Here is a 13,206-nt window from a genome sequence, read left to right on the forward strand (position 1 = left end):
TTATTAAACTTCATGTATTGTTTATGTGGTACCTTACTATGTCACACTCAGTGAGAAAATACGGTGCCCTTTAAGCAGTTCGTTATCTGTCCACACTCGCATACTATCCAAGCCATAATACTTCTGTTATCATTGGGGGAATAAATCACTCCCATCAATTCTTTATGTGCTGACTTTTCCAGCTTCTCTCTGGCATAATCTTTAACTCTACCTGTTTGATACCTAAAATGGGCTTCACTTTCCAAGACAGTCAACCTGGCACCTATACAAAAAATTACATCCCCTTAAATACATTTAATTTAAATACAGTTTATATATGTACAAGTACAGTATAATTCCAGTTATCTGAATTACCTTTATCTGAAAATTATCTGTCCCCCATATAGCCCTATGTTGGCTACTCACCTGCTAATAACTTCTCAATTAGCATGTTAGCCTTATTCGCTGGCTTTGTATTTGTATAGCGGTTTTGAGCAGTTACCTAATCTTGTTTCAGCAACAACAGCTTGGCAGGGCAATGTTGAAAAGAAAAAGATCTATGTTTGGATCTAAAGCAGACCCCACAGATTCTCAAGAACTCTCTATTAAGCAACATCAGCATTACTCCCTTCATTCCCTGTATTTCTATACCAGTGAAACTGCAGCTCAAAATAGACCAAGCCTTGCGATGAATTGTATTTATCATGCCTAGTCATCCATCTCTGCTAGGGCTACTACTAATGCTCTAAGCATTTTCAACCATCTGTCAACTCTATGAAGAAAATAGAAAAACTGTCATGTTATTTAATTTTCTATCCCTTGACATTTGGTATTTCCCATCATATCTACATTCATCTGTGATGATCAGTCCTGGACAAAGGTAGGTTTAAAGTCTAGTATCTCATGAGCTGTTAAGGCTAGGAATATTTAGAAAGTGAGAACCTTTCCATAAGTAGCTTTTGGTAGAGCCCAAGTTATCAGACCTCAAATGTGTCACTGGCCAGGGATTCACTATTGCCTTGGTTGGGCGTTGGGCCAACTCAATTAAGTTCTGAAATATTGTTTTAGGTTTTTTAAAAGATTTATATATTTTATCAGTTATTTCTCTTCCTTTGAGGTCTGGTGTTAAGCCAGGCTTTATGGAGAACTGGATATGAAAATAGTACAAATGTGTCTTAAATGAAAAAAACAAAAACCCTCTGTGATAATTTTGCTGTACAAATGCCCAAGTATACATACATCACATAGTAGCATGGTACAAAGATTTTATTGACACATGTTTGAGATATTAATGAATTATTAAGAGTGTTTTTACCAGTCCTCAGTAAAGTGGCCATCAGAAACTTAGGTTTATACCCTGCCTTCCACATAGTGTATGTAATCTATACGGTATTGTACACAGACAAGTAGACGCTTGCTGTACTAGCAAGTTAAAAGCTCTTTATGGCAACAAAAACATTTTGACATGCTACTTGATAGTTTGCTACACTTACATAGTAATGCTCACACAATTGTTCTTTCTTTAGTACTGTCTTTCAGATTATGCCTTTGGTTATTGAATGGATCTGAATTGACTTTGCTATTCCAAAGAACTTCCTGTATTTTAGCATCAAATGTTATTAAAGAGAGTTAACTCTCAAGATGCATGTGGCACTTTTAGTCAATTTACATTTGTTTTGAGATGTAGAGCAAACAGCAAATGAAAACAAAGACCTCTTTAATTTCACAGAGATGTATTTATAAACAGAAGCATACCTGTGCAGCCATTAGAATTTCCTAAACCCTAGTTTCCATGAACCCAGATGATCTCTTTGTTCGTCATGATACCATTTGGGTTCCTGCAACAGATTAAAATGCACCGTGTGCTACATCAAGTCTACAAAACAATGACTGCGGGTGATAATCCTGTTTAGTCAAATATATTACTCCTGGGGGAATTCTGTGCCAAACAATTAAAAATTCTGCACACACTATTTTAAAATTCTGCATATTTTATTTGTCAAAAATAACAATATAATCACACCAGTTTTCATTGTTTTGGTCATTTAAATACCCACCAGCAACTATGTCTGTGCCAATACAGACAACAAAAAAGATTCAGGCATTATTTTTTTGACAAATAGATTCCTTACAAGACATATTAATACAGAACTCTAAGTAATAATTCATTTAAACTACACCTCAGGACTGTTGTCTGCACCCCTCAGAAACAGTGCAAATGCTGAGGGAGGACCTGAAGGAGAGGGAAGTAATTGCTGGGAAGGAGCCTCGCTGTGAACTTGGAGAGTTGTTGGTGTGAGTGGGAAAATATGAAACCAGTTTTTTGGGGGGGGGGGAGGGGGGGCGAGTGAGTGTTAGGGAGCTTTGCCCATGCAGCTCCTGGCTGACCCCTAGCCTCTCCCATTCAGTCAGGCCCATCTGTCTCTGTCCTGATGTGTCCCTCCACCCCCACTCAGACACCCAAGCCCCATGTGTCCCTGCACCCCCTCCCCCATATGTGTCTGTGCCCCCACTCAGCCACCCCCATGTGGCCCTGCACACCTTCCCCTTCCCAAGCCCCATGTGTCCCTCCACCCTCCTGCACTCTGAACCCCTCGGTCCCAGCCCTAGTCCCCTCTTGCAGGCCAGACCCACCCAGAGCCCTCACCCCCCCCGCACCCTTGCCCCAGCCTTGACCCCCTCCCAAACCCCAACCTCCTGCCCCAGCCGTGAGCCCATCCTGCACACAAACTCCTTCCTGAAGCTCACACCCCAAACTGCCTCCAACCTACTGACCTCTGACCCCTCATTTCTGGCCTGACCCTGGAGCCTGTACCCCATCCCACACCCCAACCTCTGGCCTCAGCTCGGTACCCCTCCTGCACTCCGAACCACTTGGCCCTAGCCTGGAGCCCCCTCCTGTACCCTGAACCTCTCATTTCTGACTGTACCCCCTTCCCACACCCCAAACTCCTGCCTTACTCAGAGCCCTCTCCCACACGCCGAACCCCTCATCCCCAGCTCCAACCCAGAGCCAGTGCTCTCACCCCTTCCCATGCCCCAGCCCAGTGAAAATGAGTGTGTGAGGGTGGGGAAGAGTGAGCGACAGTGGAAGGGGGCTGGAGTTGGGGGGGCAGAGCTACTTCACCCCCCCCCTGTGGCCCTCAGCCTCCACACTCATTCAGCCCCTGCCACAAGCTGTTCTCCCCGACTAGCCCTTATGAACCCATGTCTGTGATTCCCCCAGCAGCCCTATGCTGTCTGAGGCCCTGTCTCCTGACTGGCACTGGGAAGAAGGCAGGGTCATTCTCTTCCCTACGGTAGCTGGGGTTGGCTGGGAGTGGCTGCTCTGCTCTAGTGCCACAGGGCCCCTTGGTGGGCAAAAGGTGAAACTGCAGCAACTTTCCAGCAGGCGTTATTTTCGGTGGGAGGAAAAAAAGCATGGCACGAGACATATGCGCTCATCCACTGGCGCAGAGTTCCCCCAGGAGTAATATATGAAGACTTCTGTTAACAGCCAGAAGTGTCCACAGTCCCCCCGACTGCCGTTCCCTCCCCTGGAGTATTTGCTTCTCACACAAGTGTTAGTACAGTGAATAAAGTATTTTACAAGCACTGATGCTGGAGCTACATGGAGAAGAAATGCCGCTTGTAAAGGGCGGGAGCATATTTCCTAAATGAAGTGGCATAATGTCTTGCCACTGAGAACAGTGCCCTTTTCAGCAGCTGGGTTGTATGTAGGCAAACAAGAGACCAAGCAGCTCCTTGGAGCATTTGTTTGCAAGCACATGACAGTATTATTGGGCAGGGCGCATGAAACAACTTCTGGTCTGGTAATCACCTGCCCTTACTGCTCCAGCTTAACAATTCATTAAATAGAGGTGAGGAAAACAAACAAACCTTCAGTAGCAGCACAAAGCTGCTCCATTGGCGAAGGGGGCGTCCACATGTTCCAAGTGACTGGTGCTATGCGAACCACTTCTGGCATAGGGGATTTGCTTGGGGCTGTGCAGGGGCCAGACGTGGGATGACTGGCGTGCCTTGTGCGCTAGCAATCCCCACCCAGCTGAACGGGGGCTAGCAGGAGGTAAGTTAAGCAACCCTTAGCCAGCTCCAAGTTATGGTGGGGGTAAAAGCCACCTTCCCTTCAGTCTCTCTGTTGAGTGAGGTCCATGCTAAATCTTGCTGGGACACATACTCAGAAAGTAATCAAGCTATTCAAGGCATAGATGGAGCAAGATGGGGCCCTAAAGAGTCCACAACACTTTACAATGAATGCATTTAAAAATAAATATATTCCAACTAGAAGAAGAAAAGAGTTTACAATGTTTTCGCTATGATTTTTCCCTTCTTGTTCCTCTATGGACTATTTTCCCAGTAGGAAGCTATCGTAAATAATGTACAATGTAAACCTTAGTGTACACTTTGTGAGGGGTTTAAATTAAGACGCCACATGATAAAGGCAATCAGCCATGTGAGCATATGCAGCCCTGAGACACTGTTTCATTTCTTAAGTGCATGCAGGCACTTGGCCAAGAGTGCCCCAGTGGTCAAGGAATGCATATCCTGTTGTGGTGTATATATTAATTAATTACTGTGACAGCCATGTGGTTGAAAAAGGAGTTGGTCATTCATGTTGTCCCTGCAGATCTCCTTGCTGGTTAGGCTAGGAGAGAATTACCATCTGCTTCAGAGCAAAAGAGAAGCTATAAAACTTAACACTGTCCTCTACATCTTCCTAAATAATCTGATGCAAATGGTCTTGTGTTCATAACTGATAGCTGTCAAAGTCAGCAGGTAGGCTCTGGACAGTTGGGGCAGGAAGTCCATTCCTAATACTGGCAAGGCAGGACACTACAGTGCAGCTAACATTTCAGAGGAAGAGGTGGTTATTCAGAGGCAGTAATTGCACAGGGTTAAGTAAATACAGAGTGTGGATACTGGAACAGAATCATCTTCTGTTCCCGTTCATAACAGCCTCTAGCAAGCAAGTGCTGGATGTAATAATGGAGTAATTTAAAGAGGGCCATTAGCTTCCAATTCAGATGGTGGTGGCGGTGCGATCATGGCCAAGGGACTGGAAATAGTGCCAAGAGCTGGAAACGGAGAAGATAAATGTGGGTCAAGAACAAAGAGCGCAGGTGTGAGAGTTTGAGGAATCTTGCTATAGCCACACATGGTGGTCCCCATTACTCAAGTCCCTTTGTGTTTCGCTTTCTCAGCGTGCCTACTGCATCTGGATCATTGGCTTTTTGGCTTTTCAGTCCTGCATTTTCGTTGTCAGAATCCATGAAGAGATCATCTTTGGCTGTGTCTTCAGCCTCACTGCAGCTGTCAGCATGGAACCCAGCATTTTCTGCTATGACAGCAGGATCATCCTCGTCATAGTGGCAACAGTAACACTTCTCAAAGTTATGGCTGTGATGGAGGATACCACCTTGGTCACTGAAGCTGATCTGCTGGTCCTTTTTCTGTCCCATATCATGGCTTTCACACTCTGTAGTGAGATCAGACAGTAAAGTTTCACTACACAAATAATCCTCATCTTCCATAACCTCCATTCTTTCAGCTATCTCTTCAGCAGAGGGCTCGTTCAGATCAGGATAATCCACAAGGATTGTGTCCTGTCTATGCTTGAAGCAATCAGAATGATCATAGACAGGATAGGTCTCTTCTGGATAACCTTAGGAACAAAAGTGACATGCGCCTTAAAATATTAAATCCAATTTTAAAAGGAACAGACCATCCTGATACAAAAACCATGCTGACAAATTTGTTTAATGAATTTAGAGTTTATCATAAGAATGTTAAAGTCTTATGAGAGAAACACCTAGTTTTTACTCTGCTGAGGCTCCCTAAAGTACAGCTAATTCAAATTAATACCATCCCAAACTTGTAGGGGATGGGGTGAAATCCTGGCCCCTTTGAAGTCAATGGCAAAACTCCCATTTTCAACAGATTTTCAAAAGCACTCCACACACACCACTGGGGCTAGAGTGAGAGCTATGGGAGCTGCTGGGTGACAATATTTTGAAAATCTGTCCATGGCTCTTTAAGTAAATACATTTCTGAATACCTCAGTGCCTCTCTAAGACATGTTTTGAAGACCTCAGATATAGAATTAAACAACGTCCTCTACAAAGCTGGATAACTAGATGAAACTGAATGCTTTTGTTTATTTCATTTTTTAAAAATGCATGAAGAACTAGACTAAGAAAGCAGAGCTTGAGGCTACCATTTAAGTTTTGAACGATTCTGAAAGCTTCCTAAAAGGCAATAAATTAAGTCTACGGGTGGGGGAGCCTTTAAAATTCAACAAGTTAATAACACCGTCAGGATGTTTTTAAAACACAATCATACAACGCTTACAGCAGTGAGAAATCAAAATGAGTTTAAAAAGCAGAATTTTAGAAAAACAGAACTCCTGGAGTTAACGTCTCCAATTATCTTTACAATATTAGAGCAAGCAAAGAAACAAAACCAATAAGTAAATAAGGCAAAATATATTGGTTCTTACTTCTGTGGTATTATGCTGAAGAAAATAAAACCTGGCCAAATTAAGAAAAGCACAGAAATAAATCTCTGTCAGCCAAGACAAAGTAGCAAATGGCGTGTACTCAAGCTCATCTGCCAATTCTGGCAACAGATACTGTTATCCAGGCAATGTGAGATGCTGGATAGTTCAAAATCCATTTGCTCATTAATATAATTGAAAAGTCTTAGAGGCCACCTTTCTGAAAAGAAATGAGGCAATTGTGCAGGAGTCTGTTTGCATCTGGGGGGAAATATTCCAGTTCTGGCAAAACTACTTTGTTCAGATGACAGTAAAGAAGAAATAAAAGTCTACATTTACCTTCCCAATCCTCCATATAAGGAGCTTCTTCAGCTTCCTTCTCTGGGGAGATGCCATCTATGAGTTTACCTTCCTTCATGACCCTAGTGATCTCTCGGAGCTGCTGGAGTAATCTCTTTTCCTGGTCTGTTGTAACATTTTGGGCCCTGCTAGAAAACATCAAACACCAACCCTGAAGGAGTCTGGATGGCAATATTCTCAGTATTTAATATTTGTGTACAATAGGATGGTCACAACAAGCAGGAGGGCTAGGAGAACGCCATACACAAACTACAGTTATGAAGCTGCTTGGTTGGTGGAGAATGCAGCATGGGACTTGGCAGATCCTGGGTTGAGAAACGACAGGAAAATGCACGTCCTGTCATGTTGCTTCATTCAGGATCTACACTAAATTTTAAACAACATAGGACACAGTGTGTGTGTAGCACCCCATGAAAACTCCTCACTGACTGTGGGCAGCTGCTCAAGCAGCTCCTTAATTGTTGCTTTGACAATACTGGATTCTCATTGGCAAGTTGAAGTATTTTATTTGCAGCCTGGCAGCCGTGATTAAGTCAGTTGGCCAGCAACATAATGTCATCATCAGACAGCAAAGGCGGGATAGCTCCATGGGGCAGGAAGGAGAGATGAAAAATTAGGGTGTTTTTGAGTTTAACCTTAACGGGGGCATCTGGATTTGAATGGGGGTGAGAGAAATGAGGTTATTTTAGGATTAAGTCAAAAGTATAGTCTCTACAGGCATATCATTTCACAGCATTTATTGATATATTTTATTATCCAGTGAATACAAGCTCTTTGCTATAACTGCTCATTGTACAGTAATCTCAGTCTGGTCAGGGGGGAAAAATATTCAGGCAGCAGGCTTTTCCTATTTCCACCCATTGGTTAAAACCAATTGATTCATTGTTTCTGTCGTCAGTTTCTCCCATGCTGATTAAATGCCATGAACAGAGAAGCACTTGGTCTGACAAACTATTCTTGTTACTGTCTTTCTAAAAACAGATAAACATACAGCACAGCTGTGATTTTAAAATGATTGGCCTGCTTCTGCTATCATTTACGCTGATGTAAATCAGGAATCATTCCACTGTAGTCAATGGAGTTATGCTAGCACAAAAGCAGTGAGAAATTAGAATTGTGCATCTGGTAAAACTGTCAGAGTGGTTAGGGATCGTGGGCAGATGCTGTTCTCAGTTACACAGGTGTAAATCCAGAGTAAGCCCCTTGATTTCATTTGAAGTACTCTGAATTTAAACTGTATGACTGTAACTCAGGAACCTCTTTGTCCCAGCTAGGGTGCATAAGGGTACAGGGATCCTCTGGGTCTGGGATCTACATTCTAGTTCACCAAAGATATGTTATCTAGGTCTGAGAGTTAAGGAAAGTCACCTAAAGGTGAGCCTCACCCTCCTGTTAGGCAGTGAGGAAATTGAGTATTGTATGGTTCACAATGCACACCCATTTACAGTCTGAGCAAAATGTTAGATTTGTGGGGGGGAAACAGGGTTTATCCTGTGTTGGAGCAAAGACAATGAACTTTTGGAAGTACATCTGAGGTGCAAATGAACACCTGCTTGTTCTTCATCAAGGTGAAACAAGTTGCCACAGGACTTGGCTTCATGAAAGAAGGCACTCAGCTATCCTGACTGAAAAACGCTGTGAGAAAGAGTTTGGGGGGGGGGGGGAGAAAGCAGTACCTTATTCGCGAAGAGGCACTGTGTGAGTTGAGTTTAGGCTGTAGAATATGTGTTATGATTTTATTTGCTATGCAGTAGAACAGGGGTTGGCAACCTTTCAGAGGTGTTGTGCCGAGTCTTCATTTATTCACTCCAATTTAAGGTTTCGCCTGCCAGTCATACATTTTAACGTTTTTAGAAGGTCTCTTTCTATAAGTCTATAATATATAACTAAACTATTGTTGTGTGTAAAGTAAATAAGGTTTTTAAAATGTTTAAGAAGCTTTATTTAAAATTAAATTAAAATGCAGAGCCCCTGGACAGGTGGCCAGGACCTGGGCAGTGTGAGTGCCACTGAAAATCAGCTCGCGTGCCGCCTTCGGCACACGTGACATAGGTTGCCTACCCTGCAGTAGAACGTCAGTTACGAACATCAGAGTTATGAACGGACCAGGCAACTACACACCTCATTTGGAACCGGGATTATGCAAGCAGGCAGCAGCAGAGACACCCCCCCAAAAAAGCAAATACAGTACAGTGATGTGTTAAATGTCAACTACTAAAAAATAAAGGGAAAGTTTTTAAAAAAACGATTTGACAAGGTAAGGAAACGGTTTCTGTACTTGTTTCATTTAAATTAAGATGGTTAAAAGCATCCTTTTTCTTCTGCATAGTAAAGTTTCAAAGCTGTGTTAAGTCAATGTTTAGTAGTAAACGTATGAAAGAACAACCATAGGGTTTTGTTCAGAGTTTCAAACACTTCATGGCATCCATCTGACAAAGTGGGTATTACCCATGAAAACTTAGGCCTTGTCTACACTACGAGAGTAGTTCGATTTTACTTAAATCGAATTTTTGGAATCGATATTGCAAAGTCGAACGTGTGTGTCCACACTAAGGACAGTAATTCGACTTTGTGAGTCCACACTAACGGGGAAAGCGTCGACATTGGAAGTGGTGCACTGTGGTCAGCTATCCCACAGTTCCCGGAGTCCCCGCTGCCCATTGGAATTCTGGGTGGAGCCGCAAATGCCTTCTGGGTAAAAAAAATGTGTCCAGGGTGCTTTTGGGTAACTGTCGTCATCCGTCCATCACTCCCGCCCTCCCTCCCTGAAAGCGCCGGCGGGAAATCAGTTCGCGCACTTTTCTAGTCAGTGACAGCGCGGACGCCACAGCACTGCGAGCATGGAGCCTGCTGCAACCATCACTGCAGTTGTGGCCGCTCTCAACGCCTCGCAACTTATCATACACCTTTCCCTGAGGCAGATGCAGAAAAGTCAGGCGAGGAGGCTACGTCAACGCGGTGATGGCCTGAAGTCTGAGAGTAGCACAGACCTCTCAGAAAGCAGGGGACCCAGCGCCGAGAACATCACGGTGGCAATGGGTCATGTTGATGCCGTGGAACGGCGATTCTGGGCACGGGAAACAAGCACTGAGTGGTGGGACCGCATAGTGCTGCAGGTCTGGGATGAATCCCAGTGGCTGCGAAACTTTCGCATGCGGAAGGGAACTTTCCTGGAACTTTGTGAGTTGCTGTCCCCTGCCCTGAAGCGCAATGACACCCGGATGCGAGCAGCCCTGACTGTCCAGAAGCGAGTGGCCATAGCCCTGTGGAAGCTTGCAACGCCAGACAGCTACCGGTCAGTCGCGAACCAGTTTGGGGTGGGCAAATCTACCGTGGGGGTTGTTGTGATGCAAGTAGCCAAGGCAATCGTTGATGTACTGCTGCCAAAGGTAGTGACCCTGGGAAACGTGGAGGCGATCATAGATGGCTTCGCAGCGATGGGATTCCCAAACTGCGGTGGGGCCATAGATGGAACTCACATCCCTATCCTGGCACCGGAACACCAGGCCAGCCAGTACATTAACAGAAAGGGCTACTTTTCCATGGTGCTGCAAGCACTGGTGGACCACAGGGGACGTTTTACCAACATCTACGTGGGATGGCCGGGCAAGGTTCATGACGCTCATGTTTTCAGGAACTCTGGTCTGTTTAGACGGCTGCAGCAAGGTATTTACTTCCCGGACCACAAAATAACTCTTGGGGATGTGGAGATGCCTATAGTCATCCTCGGGGACCCAGCCTACCCGCTAATGCCCTGGCTCATGAAGCCCTATACTGGCGCCCTGGACACTGAAAAAGAACTCTTCAACTACCGGCTGAGCAAGTGCAGAATGGTGGTGGAGTGTGCTTTTGGACGTCTCAAGGGGAGATGGAGAAGCTTACTGACTCGCTGTGATCTCAGCGAAACCAGTATCCCCATTGTTATTGCAGCTTGCTGTGTGCTCCACAATCTCTGTGAGAGCAAGGGGGAGACCTTTATGGCGGGGTGGGAGGTTGAGGAAAATAGCCTGGCTGCTGATTACTCACAGCCAGACAGCCGGGCGATTAGAAGAGACCAGCGGGAAGCGCTGTGCATCCGGAAGGCTTTGAAAGCAAAGTTCCTGAGTGAGCAGGGTAACCTGTGACTTTAAAGTTTGTGTATTGAGAAGCTAAACCTGCCCCCGTTTCTTTACCCAGTTAATGTTGACTATCCTATCCAGTTACATACCCCCTTCACCCCACTTCCAACACACGTTTCAAAATAAAAATAGTTCTACTTTGTTAAAGCACACCGTTTTCTTTAATACTGTATTTGCGGGAATTTTTTAAAACTGGGACGCAGACTGTGGTGCGGAGCGGGTGTACTGTAGTGGCGCGAATGCAGCTTCTAAACTCAAGGATTGACAGGCTCCGCTGCGGTGGGATGGTTGTTTCAACGGAGCCTGTCACCCCTCCTGATAGGGACTGTGTGTATGGGGTGGTCTATGTGACTTTGTGGCAGGGGGAGGACGGTTACAGATCCCCTGCTGTGTGGCTCTGTGATCCTGCCTAAGGACCGCCGCTTAAGATCTGTAACTGCCCTCCCCTGCCACAAAGTCACAGAGCAACCCACCCCCCACCACATAACATGAAAACAACCTCCCAGACTAACCAGGGTAACTAGTCACTGCATCACTGCACTATGTATGTGCCCTGCTGCTGTGCCTGCCCCCGACTATATACCCTGCCAAAGGTGACTGTCCTGTCGAATTACCAACCCCCTATCCCCCCCTCCTCCAAAAGAACATGATGGAAACAGTAGTTAACAGAAACGTATTTTTTATTATCAACCAAACATGGAACTGGGAAAGTGAAACTTGGACGGGGGCTTGTGTCAGGCGGGAAGGAAAGAACTTGTCAAATTTTGGGGAATGAGAGCCTTCTGCTGCTCGAGCTCTCTGCAGGGGTGGAGTGAGAGTTAGCAGGGACTCTGCCGCCTCTCCTTCTGTGCACTTTGGGTGAGGGGAGTATGGGACTTGGTGGCGGGGGAGGGCGGTTAGAGATGGACTGCAGCGGGGCTCTGTCCTCCTGCCTCCGTTCCTGCAGAACATCCACAAGGCGCCGGAGCGTGTCCGTTTGCTCCCTCATTAGTCCAAGCAGGGTTTGAGTCGCCTGCTGGTCTTCCTGACGCCACCTCTCCTCCCGATCCATGTTGGCTTGGTGCATTCGGGTCAAGTTCTCCCGCCACTGGGTCTGCTGTGCTGCCTGGGCTCTGGAGCAGGCTATAAGCTCCGAGAACATGTCCTCCCGTGTCCTCTTCTTCTTATGCCTAATCCGCGCTAGCCTCTGGGAGTGTGATGACAGGCTAGGTTGTGAGACAGTCGCAGATGGGGCTGTGGGAATGGGAAAAAGGGAGTGAATTCCTCAGAAAGATAAATGTAGTTGTGAACAAAGAACATAGTCTTTCTCTGTTAACAAGACCATGCACAGCACCTATCACATGCGCACTCAGCACAAGGTCGAATTCTCGGCCTTCGCATTCAGTGCCTGGGGTCTTCTACAGCACATTTGAGAAGCCTCTCAGGAGAACGGAATTTCTGTTGCAGGCAGACATGGTAAGCCGTAGACTTGTGGCAGCTTAAAACTTTAATATTAGCAATGGCCTCATTTCACATTGAAATCAATGTCGGTCCCTGCTGCCAGCAATTCGGCAAGCAGGAAGTCTGCTCCTGTCCCACACCCTCGCGGCTGTCCCCGGGAACGATCCCTTTCGGCTGCCCCTCTCCCGCCTCCACCGCGTGGCTGCAAACCAGCGGTTACAGTTCTGTAAAGGAACGGCAAAGCAGTCCCAACACTAACATTCCCCTACCTCATTCAAAGCAGGTCATCATGAGCGACATCACCCTCATGAGGATCTCTGACAGCGAGAAAGAGAGAATGCTCCGGGAAAGCCTGCAAAGACCAGGGCCGTATGCCGCCATGCTGTGCAGAGCAATGATTCCAGAGTACTTGATAGTCTCGTGGCGTGGCAACGTGTCCTACTACGGAGGACCCAATAAGGCCGCTCTCCCCAAGAACCTAATGCAGTGGATTTCCAATTACCTCCAGGAGAGCTTCCTCGAGATGTCACAGGAGGATTTCTGCTCCATCCCCGGACATATAGACCGCATTTTACTGTAGCTGCTGTAGCAGTGACTAACCAGTAGAGCGGCTTGGGCAGGACAATCATGCAAAACCGGACATTGCTAGATTTTTTTTCAATAGTTGCACTGCCCATGACTGAACCGTTAAGCTAATCAAACTAATCATGAGAAACCCATTTTTTAAATTGTTAATATTCCTGTTCTGTTACAAATAAATGTTTAGATTTTTACAACACTTACTGGCTGATCCTTCCCCAGATTCTGTGTCCGGGG

General features: G+C 45.7%; 1 protein-coding gene across 3 annotated transcripts in view; it reads right to left on the minus strand.

Annotated features, from left to right (window-relative positions):
- Positions 1–1,230: 1,230 nt before the first annotated feature.
- The window catches only part of RIC3 (RIC3 acetylcholine receptor chaperone), a 42,425-nt gene continuing 30,449 nt past the window's right edge, over positions 1,231–13,206 (minus strand). The window contains exons 5-7 of one of the 3 annotated variants that reach the window (XM_054026084.1): positions 6,812–6,957; positions 3,859–5,641; positions 1,231–1,817 (exon numbers count right to left, since the gene is read on the minus strand). In XM_054026084.1, coding sequence (XP_053882059.1) covers positions 5,148–5,641; positions 6,812–6,957 — 640 coding nt within the window. In that variant the 3' untranslated portion in view covers positions 1,231–1,817; positions 3,859–5,147. Of the gene's footprint in view, positions 1,818–3,858; positions 5,642–6,811; positions 6,961–13,206 lie in introns of all 3 variants that reach the window. The other 2 variants (XM_054026085.1, XM_054026083.1) reach the window with 2 other exon arrangements.

This window comes from Malaclemys terrapin, chromosome 4 (genome assembly GCF_027887155.1).
Source record: "Malaclemys terrapin pileata isolate rMalTer1 chromosome 4, rMalTer1.hap1, whole genome shotgun sequence".
Lineage (NCBI taxonomy): Eukaryota > Metazoa > Chordata > Testudines > Emydidae > Malaclemys > Malaclemys terrapin.